General features: G+C 51.2%; 1 protein-coding gene across 1 annotated transcript in view; it reads right to left on the bottom strand.

Annotated features, from left to right (window-relative positions):
* HSPA12A (heat shock protein family A (Hsp70) member 12A) overlaps positions 1-26,371 on the bottom strand; it is a 64,361-nt gene extending 37,990 nt beyond the window's left edge. Inside the window, exon 1 of the mRNA XM_007469597.1 lies at positions 26,229-26,371. Within this exon, the coding sequence (XP_007469659.1) occupies positions 26,229-26,271 (43 nt within the window). The 5' untranslated portion in view covers positions 26,272-26,371. The remainder of the gene's footprint in view (positions 1-26,228) is intronic.
* Positions 26,372-27,780: the final 1,409 nt, after the last annotated feature.

The following is a 27,780-nucleotide window of genomic DNA, read 5'->3' as shown; positions in this document are numbered from 1 at the left end:
ATAAAGACACTGACATAGAGAATGGACTTGAGGACACAGGGAGGAGGAAGGGTAAGCTGGAACGAAGTGAGAGAGTGGCATGGACATATATACACTACCAAATGTAAAATAGATAGCTAGTGGGAAGGAGTTGCATAGCACAGGGAGATCAGCTCGGTGCTTTGTGTCCCACTAGACGGGTGGGATAGGGAGGGTGAGAGGGAGATGCAACAGGGAGGGGATATGGGGATATATGTATACATAGAGCTGATTCACTTTGTTATAAAGCAGAAACTAACACACTATTGTAAAGCAATTATACTCCAAAAAAGATGTTAAAAATAATAATAATAATACGGGAGGGGAGGGACAGAGATTAAATGATATTGGCCACAAATTGATAATGACTGAACGTGGTGACTGATTCATCGGGGCTCAATACATCATTTTCCCTACTTCTGTATATGCTTTAAACTTTCCATGATAAAAGAGTTGGTGTTTTAATGTACCAGTTTCATGTCCATCTCCCTCTTGTCAGGAGGGCAAGAGGATATTTTTCTCGTGCTGTGTATCAGTCAGAGCACCTGGCCCATCCATGGTAGGTAGGTGCTCCAGACATTTGTCAAGGGAATGAATAAGCTAGTAAGAATATATATTCATTTAAACTGATACACAGGGACTCTGAAGGCCTGGGAAGGTTTCAGACCTGGGTCACCGGTGGGTGAGAGGTACAGGTTCAGCTGGCTTCTCTGGAGGTGAGACTGTTGGGAGAGCCCTTGAAGGAGTCTGAGTTTCAGCAGAACCCACCTAGCCCCCTTGCAGGCAGCAAAGCAGGTGTCTGACCACCAGCTGAGTGGCTCTAACTCCGAGGCGGGCTCCAGCAGCCCAGCCTCAGATACGAGGCCCTCCTAGACTTTGAAACCACCTCTGTAAACCCAGGGCCTCAGAGGAGGCAGGGGGCTGTCCCCCACCCACTGCTGGATCCCTCCATGTTCTGAGAAATGGGGAGATGCCCCTGCCGACAGGCAGGGTTTCTCTAAAGACCAGGACACACCCTTTTTGCTGTGTTCAGACTCGCTGGGCTCCCAACTCCATGTGGAAGGGATGAGAAGCCTCAGTGAAGGCCTTGGCATCTCCTCACCCCCCTGAGGAATGGCCAGCTGCAGTGCCAATGGCAGCTGTCACCCTGTGACCCTTTGTACTAAAAGAACAAATGCCGAGGCCTCCAGAAAGGGAGGTGTCCTGAGGGGACCGGGCTGCAGGCACAGCATCCTCCATGCTCAGGCAGGGCAGCCAGCTTGGGCTGCAGGGTCGAGGGCCATGTCTCCCCAGAACCGGGGCAGCTTGAGAACAGGAGCAAAGCTGAAGTTGGCCTCCTTGGCTGCAGTTCTTCAAGGAAAGTAAGGAAAGCAAAATGGCTTCTGATGATGATGGAGAACACGGCGCGGCAGGTGGAGAAGGCAGAGGTCTGGACCCCGGCTTGCGAGCCTGGAGAGACTACCTCACCTCTCTCCGGCGCATCTGCTCCCTCTGGGAAGTGGGAATGTGGATTCTCAGGGCCTCAATCACTGCGTTGCAATGAGCAAAAGGGGTAAACCCTCAAAAATATGTAACAGTCCGGGATAAAAGGATCCAGGAAAAGGAGTAAGTCTGTGAATAAAGGTGATGGATTTGTTGTGGAACGTATTTCACTGATGTAACTGGAAAACACAAACGAAGGTATTCAGGCAATTGGAAATGCCTATGCATTCCAGGGAGAAACGTTATTCTAAATTCAAGTTCTTCCATTAAAGCTCATGCTTTGTGTCAATATTACCAAACTATTTACATGTGATTATTATTTAATGTATCTGTTCAATAAATATTGGTTTAACATTAAAAAAAAAATCACGAAATATGTAACAGCCCTCACCCACCATTTGCTGAATTCCTTCATGGGGTCAGATATTTATGTATTTTTTTAGTTTAGGCTCTTTTGCAAGTTTATTAAACTCAACTTATTAATTTGAAATTGTTAGAAATGTACAAACTCAGAAATCTATTAGGAAAGCTATCATGGTCAGCTCGCACTGAATGCGAATTTCATGCCACGCTAAGAGCTTTACAGGTGTGGCTTGAGAAAGCCTGCTGTTAGGGGCTGGCGGTACTGGCTTTCTTCCACTGGATGGTTGAGAAACCTAGAAAGTTAAGAAAGAAGCCCACATTTTTAGGATGCGGCCCAGCTGGATTCGGAGCTCGCCACCTCTGAGCCTGTGCCCCACACGACACGGTACCCAACACCAGGTCCCGCGCACGTATTGTTTCTCTTGAAAGATGAAACTACGAGAGAGGTGTTAGTGTTAACTTAAATCCCCATTTCACAGATGGGCAAATAGTGCGGGGGAGGTCAGGGGGTCACAATCACAGGGCACCCCCAAGCCCCAGCGGCTGTCTCTGCCTCCGGGCTCAGAAGACTGCATGGCTCACCCTTCCTTTGGCTCCGAAGCTGCACAGTGTTCTCCATTTCAAATGCCATAATTCTTCAAATCCAAATATCAGCGTGGGGAGGAGCCATGATAACACAGAGGTTCAGAGTCAGGAAAGCCTGGCCTCAAATCCTAGCACGGCCACTTCCCAGAGGCAGGCCCTGGGGTGAGCTACTTAGCCTCTTCAAGCCTGTTTTCCCACCCCTCCTGGAAAATGGGGGGGAGGGGATCATGATGATGGTGATACATTTCATAGGATCACTGTAAAATAATGCATGAATAAATGAAATAATATCTATAAAACCTGGTGCATGGCGAGCACCTGATAAATTACAGATGACATTTACCATTGTCACCATGATCATCATCACCAAATCAGTCCAACTGCTGTTGAGAGAAAGCACCCACGTGCTTACACCAGGGGACAGAGCTCCCACTTATGCACAAGGGCGGCAAATACATTTTCTTTACATTATGCTTCTCTGGGCTTCTTAATCAAGGATAAAAAGTCTCACCAGACAGAAACTTGGCAGATAGGACCCTCCGGAAAACTCAGTGATGGGAAACACGAGGGCCTTGCTGCTGTGGGTGAGGGAGACTGTCTGGCCCCGACTTCCCGCTCAGGCCACCTGTTCACCTCAGGGGCACTTTCAGAATAACCACGGAGACCCTGGGAAGCCACGTGACCCTCCGCGCCAGGCAATAAACTCAGGCTTTCCTGTCCTCTGCGATGAAGCACATTTTCGAACTGACCAGGTAAATGAAGAACCACTCTCCCACCAAGGAAAAGATTCCACCTGCCTGGGCACCTGGAAGGCCAGGGTTTAGACTTCCCCAATTTCTATCGTGAACAGCCCTGGGATGGCTCAGCCCACAGAGGCCACGGCACAGCTGGCGCTGACTGTACTGAGACTAAAGCCAGGGGCAATGGCATTCCAGCCTGTTGGTCTCCCCCGGAGCGGGATCTTTCCCCTCCCAAACACTCATCATCTGTCCCTGGGGAGGGGAGAGGGAGAAGCAGAACATGAGGTAAGGGATGGGGAGACAGCTGGTTCACCCCCTTCAGCTGAACCCTCCTGATGACAGAAAGCTGTGCCACCTCCAGGCAGGAAGGGTTGCCCTTAGCCCGCTTGTACCCCAAGCCAGAACCGGAGCACAAACCTCCCGTACTCTGCCGGTGCCTGAGAGCTGAGGCTCGTGCACGTTACAGATCCCTCCGAGGAGTGTCTTAATGGAAGAAATGTCCCCAAACAGCAGCGCAGTTTGTGCAATGCACAAAGGCACCACCTTGAGGGACATCACCCAAGCAGGACTGCACCCACCCTTAGGTATGGGTGCCGTTTTCTTACCCCAAAGGTGCCCTTCCAAGTAATGAACTAAAGGGCTATATCACCTAGAGTGAGCACCTTTTTCCAATTTTTGCACCCAGAGAAGATCTGTTTCTAATTCATCTAAAAGCACCATAGAAGGCAGCCATAGCACTTAATAATCAAAAAAAAGGAAGGAAATGCCTGGAAAGGTACTGAGTTCCCCATCACTAGAGGAGTTCGAGTTGAGGCCAGGCAATCACTTACCTGTAAAAGAGCAACAGTGGGTCAGAAAAAAGGAGGTGGGACTCAGGAGTGGAAACCAGGCTGTACGGATTGAGGCATTCGACTAAGATTCACTGAGCACACGACTCACTCCCTGCCGGGAGCTGTAAAAGCTGTGCAGCACTGTGGTTAAGCACAGGGGTGTTGGGCCTGGGGAGGCTGTTTCAAATCCCAGCTCAGTTATTTATTGATCTTGGTGGATACTGCTGCATCCACCCCAAATCCATTTCTCCCTTCTCAACCAAACCCTATTTTACATGACTAGGGGGAGGGGTGACCCTGCCCCAGATCCAGGGTAGATCCTGAGTAGTCTGAACCAATCATGGCAACCCCCTTCCCCTTCCAATGATGGACATGGGAATGGCTTTGTGACCCACAGCTCTGGCTGATGGGATGTGAAGGGAAGTCTGCCGGAGGCTCCTGGGAAAGAAACATCCTGACTCTCAAGCGAGCCCATGAGGCCAACACCTGTGGCTGCCATCTTGCCGCCAGTCCAAGATGCAGTCAGCCTGGAAAGAACCTCCATCCATCCTTCAGTGGGTCCATGAGCTGCCTAATACCTTTCTTGGAGCCTGCCAGACCTCTGGACTTCCCATTCATGGTCATAACTAATTTCCTTTTTCTAGAAACAAGATAAAGTCAGTTTTTCCATGCTTTGCAGCTAAAAACTGATGCAAAGCTGTGCAATCTTGAACAAGTTACTAAGCTTCTTTGTGGTTCAATTTTCCTTCTGTATTAAATAGAGATGATAACTCTTACTTCCTGAGATTAATGAGGATTCAATAAGAATAATGCAGGCAAAGGTCTTAACAAGTGTAGCTATTATTCCTCACAGTGTCTCATTTTATCTTTACAAACAACCCAATGAGGTAGGAAATAGGTAGATATTAGCCCCACTTAACAGCAGAGGAAACCAAGGCAGAGAGAGGTTAAGCATTTCCCCAAAATTTCACAGCTAGTAAGTGCCTGTCTCTAATGCCCAAGTCCCTTCCCTCCACCACATTCCAGCCCTGAGGTTCCAGGGGCGCTGAGACTGGCCTGAGCCTGTACCATGGAAAACTTGCAGCAAAGAGCAGTGAAAAATCAGATCTCTGAAGGGAGGGGGGATAGGGAGGGACTACTAATTGATATGAGTTTCTTTTGAGGGTGATGAAAATGCTCTGAAATTTGATAGTAGGGATGGTTGCACAACCTCGTGAATAAATTAAAAACCACTGAATTGTAGACTTTAAAATGGTGGGTTTTATGATACGTGAATTATATCTCAAGAAAAAAAAAATCAAAGAGCTGCAGGAAACCACACTGTCTCCTAGCCCACCTCCAGGATGGCTGCCGACTACAGCTAGGCCGGGGGCAACAGCTGGCATGGGCCCGTCCCCAGACACCCTGCTCTTTAGCAACACAAGAACGTGGGCACAGAGCGGTGTCAGTGCCTCAGGTCACCAGCTGTGTCTTCACTTTTCCCCTAGATGCTCTGAAGCCGGCTGGCCAGAGCTAAAGGGCCAGGAGACTCCCAAGGGCCAGGCGTCCTGACAGCGAGCTACAGACAGGGGGCTTGTCGGTGCTTCTCCCCGATAAGTAGTTTCAAGGGATTCTGGAATAAATGTCAGGAGAAGGTGCCTGATAACCTGCAGCCACACTAGCCCTCAGCAGGAGTCATGGCCTCATCTTAGCAGGAGGGCAAACTGCATCAGCATTAAAACATGCTTCTGTTAATTATTTGCAAGTGCCCACTGCCTGAGCCTGGGTCCTAGGGCAGGAGGTGCTCAGGAACCTGCCTGAGAAATTCCCGCTCCCAAAATACAAAGGAAAAGAGAAGAGAAATGCCACAAGGGGCTCAAAAGAGCCCCTGGGGAGGTCAAGCATGGCCCATCCACTGCAGCCTGAAGGGGGGCTTCCAAGGGGGCGACCAAATGCCCTCCAGCACAGGCATCCTGGCACCTCTACACAGACCATTCCCCACACACTGGGCGAAGGCTTCATGTCAGCTGGAAGGAAATAAAGTCCATTCAGAGACTTTTAAGACTAAGTTTAAACTCCCTAGTTCTTACTCTTTTTATACAAAACCTTCACTGATGGATTGACCTTCTTACAAAAATGTAATTAGTAAACTGGGTTAAGATATTGATTAACTTTAGACTTTGCTAAATTAAGTATACATGGCAAAATTTCAAGAGTAACTACTCTTGAAAGGAGTTGAAATCGAATATCTAACTTCCAAGCAGTAACAGGAGATAAAAACAAAGCAAACTAGTGGACAATTCCCCCAGGACCGAATTTGCTCAAAGCCTTTGTCAAAAGAATATAAAGACCATGTTAAGGTACTTTCCTGAGAATGGTGCTTACTTCCTCAGGCTACTCCACAGAGCAGGGGGAAAACCCTAAGCCACCAGGACCCGGAGGGTCCCCCAGAGCACCCCATGGCCCAGCTAAGGCCAAGCAGCTGTGATGAGGCCCGCAGAGCCTCCCCACAGATACACCAGACCCAGCTCCTGTCCCAGAGCGAGCAGATGCTGACCACCAAACTCTGATCCGTTTTTTAATCTGCACTTCAAGCAAGTCAACTACAATGAAAACCAAACCAAACCAAACCCTTGGGGTGAATCACTACAGTAGGGTATGAGCAAACAGATCGCAAACCCCTGCCAATCCCCGTATCTCCCATCCCTACCGCGCAGAAAAGCAAACGCGAGTCCTTCCAAATCTCCTGAGCTGAGGTGGGGAAGGCAAGCCTCAAAACCATATGAACCGCAGGAAATAAAATGCATATTATGTTTAGGGCCCACGAGGAGGCCACACAGACGGCCCCAGATGCCAAACAATTCAGATGCATCACGGGTGCCCACACCCCCTGGTGCATGCATGATATTCGTGCATGAGTATTCAGGACACGTGACCTCCCAGGACCCCTGGTTCCAGCCCCTGCAAGGCCCAGATAAGCAAGAACCGAGGTCCAAGGAATAGGACTTTGCACCCTAGCTGCTACCTGTGGATGGCCAGTTGCCCAACCTCGGGCTTAGGAAGCCGTCTGGGCCTCCATAAGCCCAGGGCGGTGTTCCTCCGGCTTTCCATTGCTGCTGCACCGTGGGCCTGTCCCTCCTGGCACCCAGGCCTGCCCCCTGCACTAAGTCTAACGGTGCACACGAGGGCTTCGGGCCTCATGGCTCTCTTTAACAGCTCCATCTGCAACTCAATTAGTCAGGGGCCATCTCCGCTTCATAGCAGAATGCTCCAGATGCAGAGTAACCAGCCTGCCACCCCCAGGCACAGCCCCACCCGCTGAGCCGGGAATGTCTGAGCACCTGCAGTGACCTCCAGGAGGGGCCCAGGGGAATGCCTCAGGCTGGGAAAGTGGCAGCTGGTCACAGGGACATCCACATGGGCCTGCACTCCCCAGCTCGTCTCCCTGCCCCTCTCTCTCCACACACCTAGTCTGGGAAGGTCCCAAAGGTTTGGACACAAGTCTGGGGACAGTCTGCATTAGTGAACAAGATGACTTCCGGAAGCTAAATGTGTAGCACGGAAGCAGGCAGGGGCCACAGGGCATCACTTCAGCATTTCCTGGGAAGTCTGTCAGCGGAGGGGACGAGGGTCCCATCCCCCGCCCACCGTGTGCCTGCCCACACCCTCCTCTGCCCCATCCCCATTGGGCTCCATTAGTCTTGTCTAGTGGATATCCATCACGTGGGTATTTAATTTATGAGAATCCGACTATGAGTTCTCAGGCCACTACAGAGCAAGTGACTTCAATTTAAATATTGTAATTAAGAACACTGGAAAATTCTATCTTGCCCATGAACTCTTTATTAGACACCATGGTGAGTGCCATGGGGGACTGAGGTGGGGTGGGCAGCCCCAGGGTGATGCTGTTTGGCCTTTCGAAGGGCAAGTTTGCTACGTGGACAAGATGGGGCAGGGGGCAGAGCACGAGCAAAGACAGAGAGAGCAGAGTGGAGAGCTTCCCAGAGGCCTTGCACCCTCCCTCCCGGCTGCCCCCGGCTCACATCACATCACAGCCACCAATTTCATCAGGTTACTCCCAGCCTCAAGCACCTGCTGTGGCTCTCCTCTGCCCTTCATATCAGATCTAACGCTTTAACCAATCAGACAGCTCCATTAGCGCCCGCACGACTGCAGCCCCATCATGACTGCCCCCAGACAACCCCCTGCACCAGCTGGGCTGTGTTCTCTGCCATCTGGGAAGCCATCCGCCATCCCCCAGGCCCTCTCGTGCACCGGTCTGCAGGGAGAAAAGGCCCCACTCACCTTCCCGTGGGGGGAGCTGACCCTTGTGGCTGCCCTCCCACCAGGCACAGCCTTGAATTACTCTTCCAGGAGTGGGGAACGGGGCCAAGGACACAGAGTTAGCTGGGCTGGAGGAGGACACCTGGTTCCACCCGCACCAGCTCTGCCACAGACAGGACTCTGTCCTGGGCCTCAGTCTCCACAGCCGCAACCTGGGCTAACGACTACTCCCCCTCACAGGGCTGCGTGGAGACCGCAAGGGAAGACCTATGAGAAAATGACAGCCCCGAACTGGGTGCAGAGCAGGTACTCAGGAAGCACAGGCCCACCCACCGTTCTGAGGCCCAGAGCGCACACCTGCTGACTGAGGTTTTCCACCTACATTTCCACCGGAGGGCCACTTACTCCCCTGCCCTGGACCACAGGAGGCCCCCTACCACCACGTGTGCGTCCCGGAAACAACTGTGGGCAAGAAGGGTGGCCATCAGCCTCCGGTGCCCAAGGCCAGCCAGGCTGACCCGTGCCCATGCTTCACAGCCCTAGCATTTCTGCTTGAGCTGAGCATCCCCACCCTGTGACTCAGCAGCTCCACCAGCAGGATTCTACCCAAGAGAAATCCGTACGTGCCCCCAAAAAGATCTGCTCCATAATGCTCACAGCAGTTTTTTTCAGAATCGCCAAAAACTGGAAACAATCCAAACATCCATCCACAGGAGAATGGATGAACAGAGTATGGTATATGGCCATACAATGAGATACTACTCAGCAATAAAAAGGGAGCAAAATCCTCTATCTACATCCAACAACATGAACAAACCTCAAAAGCACTGTGTGGAATACAAGACCCTGGTCATGAAAGAGCAGATGCTCTAAGGTTCCATTCATATGAAGTTCAAGAACATCTCAGGTGAAAGGTATCAGGACAATGGTTACCTCACAGGGTGGGTAGATAGAGACCAGGATGGGGCACAAGGGAACTTTCTAGAGTGATGAAAGTGTCCTGTATCTTGCCTAGTGTGGTGGTTACACAGCGTATCAGCATCCTATTGCTGCTGTAATAAGTTATCACAAACTCAATGACTTAAGACCAGACAGTTCTGGAAGTCAGAAGTCTGACACGGGTCTCACGGGGGGCTAAAAATCAAGGTGCCGACCAGGCTGCGCTCCTTCTGGAGGCTCCAGGGGAAAATCCACTTCCTTGCCTTTTCCAGCTTCTAGGGGACACCTGCACTCCTTGGCTTGTGTCCCCTCCCCCCATCTTCAAGGTCAGCAGCAGAGCGCCTCCGAATCTCTGACTCTGGCCCTCCTGCCTCCCATTGTCCCTCTGCCCTTATAAGGACCCTTGGGGTTACACTGAGCTCACCCCGATAATCCAGGACAATCTCTCCATCTCAAATCCCTTAATGCAATCACTTCTACAAAGTCCCTTTGGCCATGCAAGGTAACCTATGTGAATGTTCCAGGAGAGTAGGACACGGACATCTTGAAGGACCATTATTGGGCCCACCACACCTGAGTATATGGATTTTACATATGTAAAATCCACGAGCTACACACTTAACATTTGCTTTACTGTATGTGAATTCTACCAATTATAACAATAAAGAGCAAACAAGAAGGGCACCTATAACCTGGGCTGTAGATGTCACGTCCGGGCATGGCGTTGCAGGCACCATCTCACTTAATCCTCATACCCACCCTGCACCATCAACTGCTTTCTGGCAACGGAGGCGTGAGGAGAGAGAAAACCTCACCTGCAGCTGGCAGTAGGCAAAGCCAGCTTGACTCTAAGCTCTGCCTGCCCCCCAAGTCACCGAAGACCCCTGCTACGGGAGAGGCCCTTTGATGCCCCATTGTTATTGCCATGTGAGTACTAGAACTTTCCCCTAACTCGGTTCTGAGAAAAACAGTGGGATGAGAAAAGAAAACTCAAGGTAGGGACAGCAGGGGTGATGGAGGCTGCACACTGGAGACCCCCAGCCCTGTCCAGAGGGGTGACCGTGCTTTGGTTCCACCCAACAGAGGAATCAGAAATCCAGATTTTTAGGTGAAATCTCTCATCCATTTTAATTATAGGCAATGAGTTCAAATGGATGAGCAAACCTTTGTCCACAGGCCTCCGGCCAGCCACCTTGCGCACCCCTCCCACCTGCCCCAGCAGGCCTGCCAGCAAGCCGCAGCCTCGCCCCTCAGAACCCCGCTCTGCTCTCTGTAGGCCAAGGGCACCTGCAGGGAAACTGACAGAAGGACACAAAGCTGCTCCGGTGAGAAGGGACCTGACCGCTCCTAAAGGGAGCCCACGAGGCAGCTGTAATGAGGCCTCCTGCCTGCTGGGAACGCACACTCCAGCGGGGACCAGAGGCCCCGTTCCTGAGATCCCTGCTGCTCCCACCACTAAGCCACCTCCAAAAAGAAGGTCTGGGGCTTCCAGGCAAATTTGCCGTTTGACCACCTGAGGGCCCCTGACCGCACCTTGATAGCTGGGGCCCAGGCCACCTGTGTCCAGGTTCAAGCAGAGCTCTGCTGAGCCATCCACAGCTGGGAGCCCAGGCACCTCAGGCAGCACCCGCCATGAGCTCTAGGAGGAGACAGCTCGGTTACTTTTCCAGTCCCCCCGCCTCTCGTGCCCACGCAGAGCCCTGCACCTGGGCAGTGCCCAGCCCACCCTGCTCCCTGGATGCTTGGTGGTATAAGGGAGCCAAGGGGTCTTGTGGCGTGGCTTTTTTGTGGCTGGGGGCAAAGCATGTGAGGGAGTGTTACAGAAATTATCCAGGACAAGGATTTTTGAAGAACACAAAAACCTAAACTCGGAAGCCATTAGGCCGCCTACCCACTCTCTCCCCGTGGGGCCTTAACCAAGAACCATCACCTTTCAAGCCTCTGTGTCCTTGTCTATAAAAGGAGGATAACACCCCCTTCCCCAGGCACTGGGTTTTATGAAAGCGCATCTATCGGCTCTGTCTCACCTGGCCTGGCAAGTCTGGAAGGCTGGACACCCAGCGGTCAACAGGGGCTGCTCTGAGGGGTGTGGCCCTGGCTGTTTCCTCCTTTCTTCCTTTGGATTATACTTTCCGTGATGAAAATGTAGCACTTCTGTCATGAGAACCAACGTTACCTTGTTTTTTACCCAGTCCCTGCCCAGGACACGGTGAGGACAGAGGAGATTGGGCAGGGTGGGGGGAGCAGGGTGTGAAGCTGGCCTTCACCCAGCAGCGCGTGCAGCCTCGTCGCTACTGCTCAGCCGCGGTACTGGTCCTGCCCGAGGTCCCTGCCTGCTCCTCTGCTTCCCGCACCAGGACCCCCAGCCTCCACCAGCTCCCAGAGATCGCCCGGCTCCCGCACCCTGGGGCCACGCTCTGTCTGGCAAATCTCCCCAGCGACCCTATGGAGGAGGCTGTACCTCTCAGCTGCATCCTAGACATGAGGAGACAGAAGCTCGGGAAGGCTTCCGGTCCTGCCCAAGACCTCACAAGGAGTACGCTGCAGAGCTGAGACTCGCACCCGGGACTTGAGCTGGTCCCACCATACCACGTTACCCTTCAGAGCTGAGCGCTCAGCTCAGGGACCCACCTGGAAGGAGCTCTTGAACTGCCTTGACCTCTTGGCCTCCTCCAGGCCCAGGAGAGGAAGCAGCTCTACTTAGTGGGTTTGCTCTGGCTCCAACACTCAACCCTCCAAATGTCCCCAGCTGTCCCCTGCCTGAAGTGGGCCATCCTTGGTGCTGAGACAGAAATCTTGCCACCCTGCGGGGGGGCGGGGGGGTGGCTTTCTGCTTGGGCCGCAGGCCTCACCCTGAGCTCCTAGGTCCTGGCTCCACTGCAGGGCTCCAGCCCCTCCAACCCGCACTGCCCTCAGCTTTACTCATTCACCTCCTGGTAGGAGTCCTGCTGCTCGATCTCCAAATCTGGGAACAAGCCCGGAGCTGGCACTGTGCATGGGACGGCCACAGGGCCCCCCCATGGGCTCTGAGCCCTGAGGGTTCAGCTGGGGGTCGGGGGAGGCAAGAGGGGGGTCACCTTGAATTGTAAGCATCTTCACAGATGGAAACCAATTGACAAATTCTTCCCTGAGGGTGAGGCAAAACCAGTGTGAGCACGGGGAGAAGTGTGGGGAGGGAGGCGCTTTGCTGGCAGAAGGAGGTGGGAGGGGCCTCTATCTTGGGACTGAAATCCCTGACTACTTTTTAATGAGTCACAGGCTGCGCTGGGCCACCCCTCTGCCACGTGTCATTGTATTTTTGGCTTCTGTTTGTGTTTGCAGCTTATTTCAACCTCACTGCTAGTATTTCAGTAACAAGTGACCCCGCCCATCCCCGCTCCCCCCGCACTAAGATTTTTGAGGGGCAATGTTAACAGGACCCCAGCTGCATTCTTCAGCATGCTTTATTCTATCTTAAGGCCTTACTCTACAGGGATACATGTCCATTTCGTAACACATATAACTCTATAACTATAGACATATTGCAGTGTATATACTATATATTATATATATAATATAGCTCACCGAGGAAGTCTGTTTTTTCCATATAACTATTCATTCAACATACGAGGTTTAGATCAAAAAATAAGTAGGACAAAGTGAATTCTGACATTCCTACTGCGCCCTGATAAATCCCAACCTGTGGGCTCATCTTCCTTCCTGAGAACCTCAGGCTCTGCTCCCGGCATGTAGCACTTTGGGATTTCACTGGTGAATGTGCAAGGAAGGCCCAAGGAATGCAGCGTTGGGGAAAAATCAATGCCCACAACTAGCCAGGTCCTTGTGGGCTCATGTTTGAATGAACCATATGAACTGCAAGGGAAGACCTATCAGAAGCTTCCACAGTCTCTGTCTCTCTCTTCCTCTGTCTGTCTCTGTCTCTTTCCTTCCCTTTCCTCCACTTCTGTTGCTTCCTCTCCTTATCGCTCCATACCTACATGCACACACGTACTTACGTGTGCACACACGCACGCACGCACACACTCCCAGCAGCCTGTCCTGAGACAGGTCTGGAAGGACCCAGCAAGCCCAGCAGAATCAGGTCTTTGCTGGGTCTTTGGCACCACTGCTCACCACTCCCCTTCGGACTAGACAATCCCCTTTCTTCCAAGTCCCCTCCAGGGCCCAGGCTGGGTGCTGCCACCCCACTGTCCCTATCCTCAGCCTCCCCCATCCTCAGTATCCCAACCCAGACAGCAGAGTCTTCGCTTGCCTTGAGGGACAGCATGACCCATACTCGGCCACTAGGTCACTGTGTGCTCTTCAAGTAACTGCCACTTTCTAGGATTCTGTTTCTTTATCAGGAAAATAAAGAGGTTGGCTCATAGGTGCTGAAAGCCCAATTGTACCTTCCAGCTTTAACCATTTCTCACTCTGATCATCAAAGTCACACCAAGTGCTGATGGCTGATAAAGACTCACATCTGCACAGCAACTCTGCCCCCAGATCTCCACCAATTCTGGTTCCATGATGCCTCAATGTACCAAGCAATAAAATCCCCTCTATGTGTGCCTAATAAAGTGTCATAAAGTTTTTATTTTGCCAAGGACAGACATTAAAACTGTCTTATTAAACCCATTATCTGCTATTTAATTCAATTCATAAAAGAATGGAAAATAGGGCTGCACTAATTATCTATTGCTATTAAGAAAAAAAACTGGGCTTCCCTGGTGGCGCAGCGGTTGAGAGTCCGCCTGCTGATGCAGGGGACACGGGTTCGTGCCCCGGGTCTGGGAAGATCCCACATGCCACAGAGCGGCTGGGCCCGTGAGCCATGGCCGCTGAGCCTGCGCGTCCTGCACGTCCGGAGCCTGTGCTCCGCAACGGGAGAGGCCACAACAGTGAGAGGCCCGCGTGCCGCAAAAAAAAGAAAAAAACTGTCTCCTACAGGGAGTTATGGTGCTAGTAACCTGAACAAGTCATTTGCAGGAGATGGTTCCTAGGTGAGGGCTGTACATACAGGTATTTCCCTGAAAATCTTCACATTCAGCAAAATCCTATTAAAAATAACAGGATTCATGGGGAAAATAGGGTTGGTGCATAACAGTCAACACCTACAGAACCCTGCACCTGAGCCTTTCCAAAACCAGTAACGGCTCGAGTGATATCCTGGTCCAGCGGCCACCGGGCCCTGGACCCAAGACCACACAGTGCATAAGTCGCTGGCTCCTGTTCCTCCTTTGAGATGAAGCACCTCAGGGGCACTCACTTCCTACAGAGACCTATCTCATCAAAATGAAAAGCCCCATCCAGAATGTCACCTGCACCACTGCTTTCTTACAGGGGCAATGCCTTCCAGCTCCTTCATCTGCCCTCTGAGCTTTCCCATACAGCTTAAGGGGATGGAAAGATTAAAAATGGCCACAACTGGCACTAAAGGAAGGTGAATCTACACATTTTCCGTTTTCTTCTTAATTCTTATTGATCTTTAATCATGAGAAAGCCCATCCTGATCTACCAAAACATAAGGACACAGGGAAAATTTGCCACTGAGCCAACACAACTTCCACGTATACCCATATCGTTCCCCCATTCATCAATCATAGAAACGCATGTTGTAACAAACAAACAAATAATTTCAGGTGTGAGATAATGGGAAGTGGCTTTGAAGAAAATTCAACTGTGAGTAACATCTCACAGTTATTTACAAAGGGCTGATTTACAAAGGGCTGATTTCTGGACAACTGGCATGCACTCACAGAACGTCTCAAAAAGTAAGAAAATCCAACCTACAAGTTGTTTGAAAACGTACAAGTTTTTGAGGTTTGTACTTGTAACGTGTGAGTCAAGCTGACTCAGATTAAAAATAGCCGCCAATTTTTTGCAGCACCTCCCATTAAGAGGTGGAGTCTATTTCTCCACCCCTTGCCTCTGGCTGGCCTGGTGAATTGCTTTGAGGACGAGAATGACTTCTCAGGAAGGTCTCAAGGCCTTGCAGCCTCCCCCCTCCCCCTCTCGCCGCCCTGAGACCACCACGTGCAGGAGCCCGAGCTAGCCTCCTTGAGGATGAAAGACCACATGGAGAAAGAACCCAGCTGCCAGCCAGCACCAACCCCCAGGCCCATGAGTGAGGCTATCTGGACTCTCCAGCCCAGCTGAGTCATCAGATGGCTGCAGTCACATTAGTGACCCCAGGCAAAGCCAGTAAAAGACCCACCCAGTAGAGACCTGCCAATAGGCTCAGGAGCAAATACAATGGCTATTGTTTTAAACCATTAAATCTTGGAATACTATCCAGGATTATATCTATTATAAGCAGATATAATGTGATATTTTGTAGATATTTCACTAATTCTTTATTAATTTAATAGTTTCCCCCACTTGGGAGCCAATAAACCTTTGATTCAGGTCTCAATGATTCCATACACCCCTAAGAAGGATCTAATCCAGCCCCAAAAGTGGCAGTGTCTCCAAAGACCCTACCAGGATTGATTAAAAGCCAAGGGCAGACCAACAACCCAAACTCTAGGAAGGCATCATGCAGCAGGTTCAAGAGGAACCCGACAGATGTAAAACACAGAGGAGAACAGTTCCCAACATTCACACTGCTCCTGGGGGAGGCTGAAGACCCTCTAACCAACGCACCTAAATCTTTCTGACTGTGGTAGGCTGAAAAACGCGCCGCCCACCCCAAATGTGCCTGTGTTCTAAACCCTGGAACCCATGAATATATGAAAAAAGGATTTTGCAGATGTGATTTAAATTAAGGATCCTGAAAGAGGGAGATTATCCTGGATTATCCGGGTAGGCGTAATGTAATAAGAGATCCTTATACAAGGGTCCTTATAAGAGGAGGTAGGAGGGGCAGAGTCAGGGGAAGATGTGACAATGGAAGCAGAGATTGGAGTGATGCACTTTGAAGACAGAAGAAGGGGCCGCGAGCCAAGGAATGCAGGTGACCTCTAGAGGCTGGAAAATGCGAGGAGGCGGGTTCTCCCCTAGAGCCTCCAGAAGGAACACAGCTCTGCCAGCACCTTGACTTTAGACTGATGAGACCCAGTTGGAATTACTTCCAACCTCCAAACTGTAAGATAATACATTTGTGTTGTTTTATGCCACTGAGTTTGTGATCATTTTTACGACAGCAGTAGGAAACTCATACATTGGAGAACTCCTCCTGACTACAAGAACGTAACTTGGAACTTCTATCAGTAATAACAAAAACAGCTAATAATAATAGCTAACATTAATTTAGTGTCTACTTTGTGGCTCTGTTCTAAGTGCTTTTCTTGTATAAACTCATTTAATCCTCACAAAAACCATATGAAGAAGACTATTACAATCTATATTTTACAGATGAGAAAACTGAGCCTTTAAGAGGTTAAGTAACTCGCTAGGGCCACAGAACAGGTAAACGACACAGCCCACAGCTGAGCCCAGGCAGTCTGGCTCCAGACCCCACATTTAACCATTACATCCCAAATCAAACCAACAATGATAATAATCAATTACAGCCATTTACTGAGCCCTGTCTAGGTACCAGGCTCATGCCCAGCCCTGGACATACTGTCTCTCACTTAATAGTCACAACACCCCAGTGGAGCAGAATTATTATTCATCCTTATTTACAGCAGAAGAAATTGAGGCACAGCAATGTTACACCCAGATGTTAAACACATCTGAACCTAGAAGCATCAGAAGCAAAAGCTCGAGTTTAACCACACACCCTCCTGCCTCCTTCATCCCACTTGAGGCCCAGATGGCTGAGAAGAGGACAGAGATAAGCAGCACGACCACATAATTTATCTTCCAAAGTGAGATACTCAGAAAGTGAACGGAGTCACTATTAATGCTTTCACTGGGGCAAGAGGCATAGAGCAGAACTGTCCCGGCAAACCCAGACACACGGCCACCCTGAAGTTAAGTGGACTAAAATCAAGATGCATACTCTGCAGGTCACGGTTCCCCAGAAGGGGCGCTGTGGAGCAGCTGTTGGCCCCCTCCTGACATCTACAGCTGCCAGGTCATGGTCAGGGCTGGAAAAGGAGGGTGGTCCTGGCAGAGCTCAGAGCAGAATCTGCAAAGCTCCAGATCTGGGGTGTCATCACGGCGGGCCAAGTCTTTCCGATGATGGTCTGGGAGTCCACTGAGGGCAGAGGTTGGGCAGCCCTGGATAGAGTCCAGGTATGCAAAGAGACCTTGAACCCCACTGGTGCCCCAGTCAGAAATCCATCGTGGAGCTCAGAGCCTTGGCAAAGGGCTAAGTGAGAGCCAAGCAGGGTCAGCATCCTGAGACACCATCTCTCCTCTAAAGACCTGGGTCTGAACAAGACAAGGTTGCCCACTCTCACCACTATTATTCAACATAGTTTTGGAAGTTTTAGCCACAGCAATCAGAGAAGAAAAAGAAATAAGAGGAATCCAAATCGGAAAAGAAGAAGTAAAACTGTCACTGTTTGCAGATGACATGATACTATACAGAGAGAATCCTAAAGATGCAACCAGAAAACTACTAGAGCTAATCAATTTGGTAAAGTAGCAGGATACAAAATCAATGCACAGAAATCTCTTGCATTCCTATACACTAATGATGAAAAATCTGAAAGAGAAATTAAGGAAACACTCCCATCTACCACTGCAACAAAAAGAATAAAATATCTAGGAATAAACCTACCTAAGGAGACAAAGACCTGTATGCAGAAAACTACAAGACACTGATGAAAGAAATTAATGATACAAACAGATGGAGAGATATACCATGTTCTTGGATTGAAAGAATCAACAATGTGAAAATGACTGTACTACCCAAAGCTATCTACAGATTCAATGCAATCCCTATCAAACTATCAATGGCATTTTTCAGAGAACTAGAACAAAAAATTTCACAATTTGTATGGACACACAAAAGACCCCGAATAGCCAAAGCAATCTTGAGAAAGAAAAACGGAGCTGGAGGAATCAGGCTCCTGGACTTCAGACTATACTACAAAGCTACAGTAATCAAGACAGTATGGTACTGGCACAAAAACAGAACTATAGATCAATGGAACAGGATAGAAAGCCCAGAGATAAATTCACGCACATATGATCACCTTATCTTTGATAAAGGAGGCAAGAATATACAATGAAGACAGCTTCTTCAATAAGTGGTGCTGGGAAAACTGGACAGCTACATGTAAAACAATGAAATTAGAACACTCACTAACACCATACACAAAAATAAACTCAAAATGGATTAAAGACCTAAATGTAAGACCAGACACTATAAAACTCTTAGAGGAAAACATAGGCAGAACACTCCATGACATAAATCACAGCAAGATCCTTTTTGACCCACCTCCTAGAGAAATGGAAATAAAAATAAACAAATAGAACCTAATGAAACTTAAAAGCTTTTGCACAGCAAAGGAAAGCATAAAGAAGATGAAAACACAACCCTCAGAATGGGAGAAAATATTTGCAAATGAAGCAACTGACAGAGGATTAATCTCCAAAATATACAAGCAGTTCATGCAGCTCAATATCAAAAAAACAAGCAACCCAATCCAAAAATGGGCAGAAGAGACCTAAATAGACATTTCTCCAAAGAAGATACACAGATTGCCAACAAACACATGAAAGGATACTCAACATCACTAATCATTAGAGAAATGCAAATCAAAACTACAATGAGGTATCACCTCACACCAGTCAGAATGGCCCTCATCAAAAAATCTACAAACAATAAATCCTGGAGAGGGTTTGGAGAAAAGGGAACCCTCCTGCAGTGTTGGTGGAAATGTAAATTGATATAGTATGGAGGGCCCTTAAAAAACTAGAAATAGAACTACCATATGACCCAGCAATCCCACTACTGGGCATATACCCTGAGAAAACCATAATTCAAAAAGAGTCATGTGCCACAATGTTCATGGCAGCTCTATTTACAATAGCCAGGACATGGAAGCAACCTAAGTGTCCATCAACAGATGAACGAATGTCACAAAAAAAAAACAAGGAAAGAGATTAATTCGAGATGAGGATAGTGTCCAAGGGAGCTAAATGCTGCAAGAGAATGAAGACTGAAGCACATTCATTGCACTTGGGGAATAGAAGATTGCTCCCGAACTCTTAATAGGATATTTTCATGAAGAGGTGGGATGGAAAACTGACTGCACTGAATTGCAGACAGAATGAGAGATGAAGGTGAAGAAAAAATTAATATAGGTTTTTCTTTCCTGAACTTTTAAACTGAATGGGAACTCCTGACCTGAAATTAGTAATTGAAGAGGACATTCCAGTGAGTCGTTGTCACCAACAATTAAAAAGCCTATGATGTAACACAGGGAGATCAGTTCGGTGCTTTTTGCCCACCTAGAGGGGTGGGATAGGGAGGGTGGGAGGGAGACGCAAGAGGGAGGAGATATGGGGATATATGTTTACGTATAGCTGATTCACTCTGTTATACAGCAGAAACTAACACACCATCGTAAAGCAATTATACTCCAATAAAGATGTTAAATAAATTAATTAATTAAATAAAGACCTGGGCCTGCTGTACAAGAACCCGTGGGGCCTGTGGCTCAGGTTGCATCTGCCCCTTCCCAGCAGTGGGATCTCGTCCAGCCCTTCTTTCCTCTGAGCCTCCTGGATGAAATGCAGCCTCTGAAAACTGCCCTGTCTCCATCCACAGGATTCATAATGATAAACAATAATAGTGGACAACAGCAAGTACTCACCATGAGCCTGGAAGTGTACTCATCACTTAGCAGGGGTTATGGGAGTAAATAAAATCCACTCTGGGATGGGTATATAGGTTATTCTCACTTTACAGACGAGGAAACTGAGTTGGGGGGAGTAAGTAAATTGCCCAGAATCCCATTGCTGATAAGTAGTGAAGCTAGGATTGGAATCCGAGCTGACTGCCCCTGTAAAATCCCATTGGAACATTCTCTCTTCCCCACCTGGCCAACCCAGAGCGGCACACCCCAGTGCAGGGATCCCCAGAGGGAGGGTCCCATTCCCCTGGTGGACCAGGGACCAGGCAGTCACATTTCACACTAATTCTCGACCAATTATAAGACTTATTGATGGGCTTTGCAAATATATCCCCAGGTCCCATTTCCCTGGTGGGTCTAATTCCAGAAAATCTGGGAATGAGAATTTTAATGACCTCCCCCCAGGTGATTCCTAAAGCTTTTCCCCTTCCTGTTCAAGACCCTCTTGAGCCTGATTCCATGAAAGAGTCTGCTGCTCCCATATCCTTGACCTCCTCTAAAACTCTCTAGTCTCCCTCTGTACCCAGAGCGCAGCCTCAGCAGAAAACCTTCTGCAGGCAGCAGGGATCTGTCTAAAGTGTACTAACTTCATGTGGGTTCCATGCATTTGGGCTATGGTTACCTTCTGTTTGTGGAAATGATACAGGTTTTCTATTTATGGAAGTGATATAAATAAGACTCTTAAAATAAGTGCATTAAAGAAAAACAGTAGGTCAATTTTTAAAATAATACATTACAGTTTGGGTGGTCGGTACAAAAAAGGGGAACCTCATGTAGCTAGACAGAGAAGCAGTTCCCTGCGGATAAGAGGTGCCTGAGGACGCTTTCCTGACAGCCCTGAGCTCTGTTCTAGTACCACCCCCAAGAGCTAGGTCACCCGGGGGAATGCGTTTAATTCCGCTCAGCCTCAGTTTCCCCTGGTGTAAAATCACCCACTTCGTGGAGTACTTATGAAGGTCTAATGAGATGAGACAGGTGAAGTGTTTAACACAGGGCTGGTGCTTAAGACTCCCTGGTGACTCAGACAGCCCAGCACCAGGGAGTGGACCGTGTCTGCTCCCTCCCCTCCACTCCCACGTGCTAAGGTCCCAAGTCTGAAATGCAGACATGTGAAAACTCAGTGATTCTCAAACTTGGCCACTCACCCAAAGAGGTCCTGATATAATAGTTCTGGGATGAGGCCTGGGCTCCAGGAATTTTAAAACACTCTCCAAGTGCTTCTAACAGGCAGCCAGGATTAAGAACCACTGTGGTAACTAACCCCAGGGAATGTCCAGTGGCCAAAAAGTGTGGCTCCTAGGGCTTCCCTGGTGGCTCAGTGGTTGAGAGTCCGCCTGCCGATGCAGGGGACACGGGTTCATGCCTCGGTCCGGGAAGATCCCACATGCCGCGGAGCGGCTGGGCCCATGAGCCATGGCCGCTGAGCCTGCGCGTCCTGCGCGTCCTGCGCGTCCGGAGCCTGCGCGTCCTGCGCGTCCGGAGCCTGCGCGTCCGGAGCCTGTGCTCCGCAACAGGAGAGGCCACAACAGTGAGAGGCCCGCGTACCGCAAAAAAACAAAAACAAAAACAACAACAAAAAAAGTGTGGCTCCTGACACCACCCGCTCCAGGACCATTTCTGGATGACAGCTGCCCTCATTCTTGCTTCCACCAGTGGACTCTGCAAAGATGGGGAAAGGTGTTCAAAAGCGTTCAAAACAGTTTCCTGCCCATCCGTTACCTTCACTGTTCCCACAACAGACCCAGCAGGCATCATGCACCCCTTTCACAGACCAGGCAAGGAAACCTTAGGTGGAGCTGACCCGCAGTCTTTGGGCCTCAAAGCCACGTTGCTCCTCCAGCCCTCCGCACCTCTAGTGCACATCTGGACCGAGAGCAGGACTGGGAGTCATTGCAATCAACAGAATGCAGCAAGGATTTGCAGAGCCCGCTGTGGGGGCCCAGGTGGGAGGCGATGGCTCCCTGCCACATGCTGCTTATTCATTAAACCCCTGGTTCCTCCCTGCCATTCTAATTATGCGCAGCGATAATAAAGAAGCTTTCTCTCTCACCAAAGAGGCTTATTTATGCGACAAGAGCACTTCACCCCCACAAGATTGAGTTGTCACTCAAAGCCTTGCTGGAATCAAAGTCGCATCTCTTCAGGGATTGACTGAACCCCACCCACCTCCCCCTCCAGCTTCTGCCCACTCCTGAGCATCCGCGTTTCTAGAAGCGCCACTTCCCTGTGGAGTGGGCAGGATGTGGATGCCATTCCCCACTGCTGTACTCCCTCACAGTTCGCTGACTGAGATTCACTCAACACACAGTAGGACATTTATTGAGCACCTACTATGTGCCTCCCTAACAGTATGGAAATGAAAGACACAGTCCCTGCCCCTGTTGGGAGAAAAGGGAGTGAGAGAAAGAGCACAATCTTTTAGGCTCCGTGACCAATTCATACCCCATCTCCAGCATTCATTAGCTGGGTGAATAGATTCATTGGCTGGGCAAAGTTACAAAATTTCTCAAAGGCCTCAACTGCCGCATCAACAAAATGGGGTAATAATAACACCAACCTCATGGGGCTGTTGGGGGAGTCAGTGGGATATTCCCATAGGAAACTGGAATGAATGCTAGTTGGGATTAGCCATGGTTAGCACCAAAGGCTTTGCCCCACACAGGCAGGATCTCATCCAGATGGAGGAGTCCAGGAAGGCTTCCTGAGAAGTGATACCTGAGCTGAGTTTTGAAGGATGAGCAGGAGTTTGCTAGAGAAAGTGAGGATGTTCCAGACAGGGGGAACTGCATGAGGTCCACAGGAGATGACAGGGCTCTGGGGAACGCAGGAGACGGGAAACACAGGAGACACGCACAGGGGTGCATCACGGTGACAGGGGACAGAGCTGCAAGGCAGGCGTGGACATGCAAGTGGATCCCATGGCCACCGCCCTAACTAGTGATACCCAGAGCATCACTTCGACTTTTTCTTGGCTCCTTTGGGAGCCGCAACCAGTACCATTCCACGCCCATCCGGAGTTCGGTGGCCACAGGAAAGTGGGGCAGCCACACTCTATTAGTCATGCACTCATTCGTGCAGATGCTCAACACAACTCCCGGAGGGCCCAGCACATGCTGCAAGACCACCTCCTAACCCTCACTCAGCCCATTTCCAGATGTGCCACGCTGGCCTGGCAGCTTTCTCCTCAGTGAAATGGGTGAAAGTGCCCCCTCCTAGAGTCATTCATCCAATAACAAATGTGACCAGGGCTAAGTGAGATAATTCAGTATTCTCAGATTTCAATACAAACTAAGTCCTCAATAAACGTCACAATTTAAAATGTTTATTTTTTATTACGATTATCTGCCAGGATGGTAAGAATCCCATCTCCAAAGCCCAAAGCACTGCTTCCAGAGGTACCCCCAACCCAGGCAAAACCCCTGCCTGCTGTGCCTCTCCTTACCCTCCCCCCCACCCTGGAGCAAATGACCTGTTTTCCACTGCCCACACCTAGCCCTGACTCGGTCACCACAGGAGCCAGTCCAGCCTGAACCACGCCAGCCCCCCAGTTCACCTCATCCTTCTAGGGCTCCACATGTCAACCAACTCAGGTATTGGTGGGGGCAAGACTGAGGGTCATCTCAGCCTTTTTGGTCCAAAGCACCAGGGGTTAAAGGATGGACCTTCTGATTTTATAAAGTAACTAATTTAAATGTTCTATTAACGAAATTTGCAAACACATACAAAGCAAATGGAATAGTAATGAACCGTCAGGTACCCGCCACCCAGCTTCAATGACTACCAACCTGCCATTCTTGTTTCACAGGCATGTCCCCCACTTGATTTACTGGGAAAAGTTTTATAGCTTTGTGGCCATCCCTTCTAGCACCCGGGGTTCCCACTGCTCACAAGTCCCAACACTTTGATGCCTCTGGCACCGAGAGAAACCTTGAAATAATCCCCTGAAGAACAATCCTTTTTATGTCCCTAATAGAATGGTAATCACTGGCCCACGGGGCTGTGCAGGATGGTGGTGAAGGGCTGGAGCCCTGGAATCAGGACAGCCTGCTCTGTGTCCCAAGTCCATGTGCCTAGGTCCAAATCAATACTCACTAGATATGTGACCTTGGATAGGTCATTCAACCTATGTTTAGATTTCCTACCCAGTAAAAGGGCAATGCTGGTACCAGGTTTCTTGTGTGGCTTTAAAAAATAAAATAATGCATGTTCATTGCCCAGCACAGAATATGCAATGAGGAAACCTTAGAAATAGATGTGTTAGGTGGTGGGTGAGCACGCTCGGCTCCTATGAGATACTATTAATATCTCTCATTTTATAGATGAAGGGATGGAGGCCAGAGAGAAGCAGTGAGCTGCCAGGGACAGCCTGCTCTGTGTCCCAAGTCCATGTGCCTGGAATTGTCACAGCATGCCTGGAACCACAGATCACTGGAAGTGAAGAAACACTCTAGAATAGATGCAGGCAGCAGTGGCAGGTGGCCCAGCACAGCCCGCATGTCTCCCCATTCTGGATGGGGAGCTCTCTCAGCCTGAGAAGAGACAACTACACAGTGCCCCTGTGAGTGTGTGCAGGGTAGGGGTGCTGAATTCCATTTTTCTAGACAAAGCGGGGGAGGAGGCTGGTACACATCGTTGCTCACTCTCCTGATTTGACAAATCCTATGGCCAACCTTGCACTGGATATAGCCACCCACTATTCTAACATGAGAGGCAAGAAATTGCTTCACTAACTTAAGCTTTAGCAATCCTTTGCAGTTCTGATGTCCCTCCCTATCATCCTACTTTTTTTTTTCCAATTTAAAGGAGAAGGGTGGGGAAAAGAGAAATCAATCCAGTTGCTGAGTGATGTTCAGACAAAGACAGCCTCCAGCCCACTGCCCGTGTTCGCCAGCTGAGGAAGGGCAGGGGAGGGGGGCAGATTCGGGATGCTGTATTTAGGCCCCGCCTGGACTCTCCACGTCCCTTCCAGGAATGAGCCTTGTCAGGATCTCCCCCTCCCCCCCAGCACTCCCCCACCACTGCAGTGCCGTGTCGGGAGGCACCTCCCAGATCCGCAGGAACAATGGGCTGGGAAGGGGGCAGGTGCGACTCCGAGCTCATCAGAGGGCGAGGGGACGCGGCCGCAGACAGCAAGACTGTGAGTACACTTCTCGTGGTGATTGTGCTGCCACCTGAATCAGTTTCCCCAGCTCCGGTGGAGTCCCCGCAGAGCCGAGCGCTCCTTTCCTGGATGAATTTCCCTTATGCCCTAGGCATTTTAATTTCGTCCCCGCTAGGAGGCTTGCCTTGTCGCTCCGGAGGAAGGCCCCGGGCCACGCTCCCCTCCAGCAGCTGCTACTGCCAAGGCCCTGCAGGTCAGGGACGCGCGGCATCCTTCGTGCGCCCAACTTTCCCCACTTGGGACCCACATTCCTGGCCAGCCTGTCCCCTCTGCTGGCGAAAGCCATGATTTATAGCCCTGGGATCCAAGAGCTGCCCCTCCTCTTTCCCCCACTCCCAGGTCCAGTCTCGCTCCTTACCCTCCCTCCCCCCACTTTCTGAGCCTGAACCACGCTTCCCAAAGAAAGCGGCCCTGGCACATTTGTGAAATGCGAGCGTCTGTCCCCTGCACTGGGAGCCGTCTCCTCCCCGCAAGCCCGGGCAAGAAGGGATAGAGGAGCCCCCGCCGCTTTCCTCCTCCTCAGCCCAGAGAATCCCCGGGGGTGGGCGGGGATGGAGAGTGAGATGCAGTTCGGCCCGGAGCTACAGCCGCCACTCCGGGTGCATCAGTCCGGCCTCGTCGGGGTGAGAGAACAGGTCCAAATCTCTGACTCCTCCTGGTGCCCACCCCCGCCTCGCTGAGTCACGAAAATGAGCCGCTGGGGACACCGGGTCACCCCGAGGCCGGCCGTTTAAATGGCCAGCGTGGGCGTCCCCGCATAGCACGCAGGGGACGGACATGGGGGAGGCTCCTCACCCAGACGTGCATTGGGCCCCCGTAGGAGGCGATATCCCGCGGCGGGGACAGTGGGGTGTCCGGGCGGGGGCTGCGGTCCTCGCCGCAGTGTCCGCACCCCAGCTGGGAGCGGAGCACCTGACCAGCGGGCCACCCTTGGCCCCCCTGGACTCCCGGCCCCGCCGCGGTGCTGACCCCGGCCCTGCCTGCTAGGGAAGGATGGAGTGGGGGCGCCTACTTTTCCGTGGCCCGCGAGGGGACTGCGGAGCGCCGAGCGCGCCTCATCCCTTCCTCCGCCCGCCCCGCCGCAGCCGCAGGACCCGCACCCTGCGCTCACCTCGGGGCCCAGCGTCGCTGCCGCCGGCCTCCTTGTCCGCCATGGTAGCGCAGCCCCCGCCCGCGAGAGGAGCCTCCGGCGCAGTGCCCGTGCCCGTGCAGGTCCCTTTCCGTGTTCTCGGCGGGCGCTCGGGCCGGGTCTGAGCCGCCGGGTAGCAGGAGCACTGTTCTGACGCGGCCGCCGCCGCAGCTCGGGCTCCTCCCCGTGCTCCTCCAGGGCCCGCCCCGCGCCCCGCCCCGCCCAGCCGGCCCGCTTGGGAAGGAAGGCGCGGCGTCCGGCCCAGCCGGAGAGCCCCGGGTCCTCCCGCCCGGACCCGCCGCGCCTAGCCGGGGCCCTCCTCTCCAGAGCTCACCCCCGAGGCGGCCGCACCCCGGGTGGTGGCGCGGCCCGGGCCCGGTGGCTCGCCAGCCGGCCGGAAGCAGGCGCGCACAGGGGGCTCGGATGGGCGAGCGGCGGGGACTGGATTTCAGGCCCCCTCGGCCCCGCTACGCGCCAGACCTTTGGAACGGCCGGGGGCTGAAGCCCTACAGCAAGCAGTGCACACGCACCCCACTCTCCAGAGGACGCCCGCTCCAGTTTATTTCTCTCCCCTAGGGTCCCAGAGGAGCGGTCAAGGACCCGCGCAAAGGCGGAACCCGGCGCGGCCAGCGCTCAGGCCGCAGACCGAGGACCTGCGCCGGGGCGGTGCTGTGGGCACCGACGCGGGCGCCCGCCTCCAGGCCGCCTGCCGGACTCCATGGCAACTCGGGACCCGGGAGGCGCTTGCTGCGGAGGCTGCGTGGAGCCTTCCATATATGGGCTCCCACCCGGGCCCTCCTTACAAGTCTGAGAATAACGACATTAATAATTCAGGGCTTGGGAGGTCAGTGATTCATTCTCCCTGTCCTCTGGCTCCACCACACACGTGCCATGGGCACCTGTTCGGTCCTGGCCAGGTGGCTTCTGAGTACGCTGTGCAAAGAGGCAACCAGGGCCGTGATAAGAGTCTAATGATCACAGTCACTGGATCCTTCCCCTTGTGCCTGACACTATGCTAAGAGCTTAAGAGCCTTATCTCACTTTCTCCGAATAACTCTTAGAGTTGGGGACCAGAGGTCCCCATTTTGCAGATAAGAAAACTGAGGTTTGAGGGTGTTAAGTGATGATTCCAAGAACACACACAGCAAGTAAGTGCTCAGGCTGGAATCCCCACCTAAGTCAAAAGCACCAGCTTTCCCTCTGCCTTGAGATGGGCCACAACTCCAAAAGGGCACTTAGAGGAGGTGTAATCGTGCAGCCCGTTTATGGAAGAGGGGGTGGGCAGAGGGCTACAGGGAGAGCCCAGAGACTGGGGTCTGCTCAGAGGGTAATGGTCTGGGTGATGAGTTAAAAGGATGAACTTGTCGTCTATCTGCCTGCATTAAAAATCCCAAATGTACAGTCTCTGACTGTGTGTGAGACCACGGGCAAGTTATTTAACCTCTCCGAGCCTTAGTATTTTCATCTGTGAAATGGGTAAAACAGGAGAACCCACTTCCTAAGACTGAAGAGGACTAGATGAGATGATGCGTGT

This window comes from Lipotes vexillifer, unplaced genomic scaffold (assembly GCF_000442215.2).
Source record: "Lipotes vexillifer unplaced genomic scaffold, Lipotes_vexillifer_v1.1 scaffold240, whole genome shotgun sequence".
In the NCBI taxonomy this organism is placed as follows: Eukaryota; Metazoa; Chordata; class Mammalia; order Artiodactyla; family Lipotidae; genus Lipotes; species Lipotes vexillifer.
This window is presented reverse-complemented; position numbering and strand designations above follow the sequence as displayed.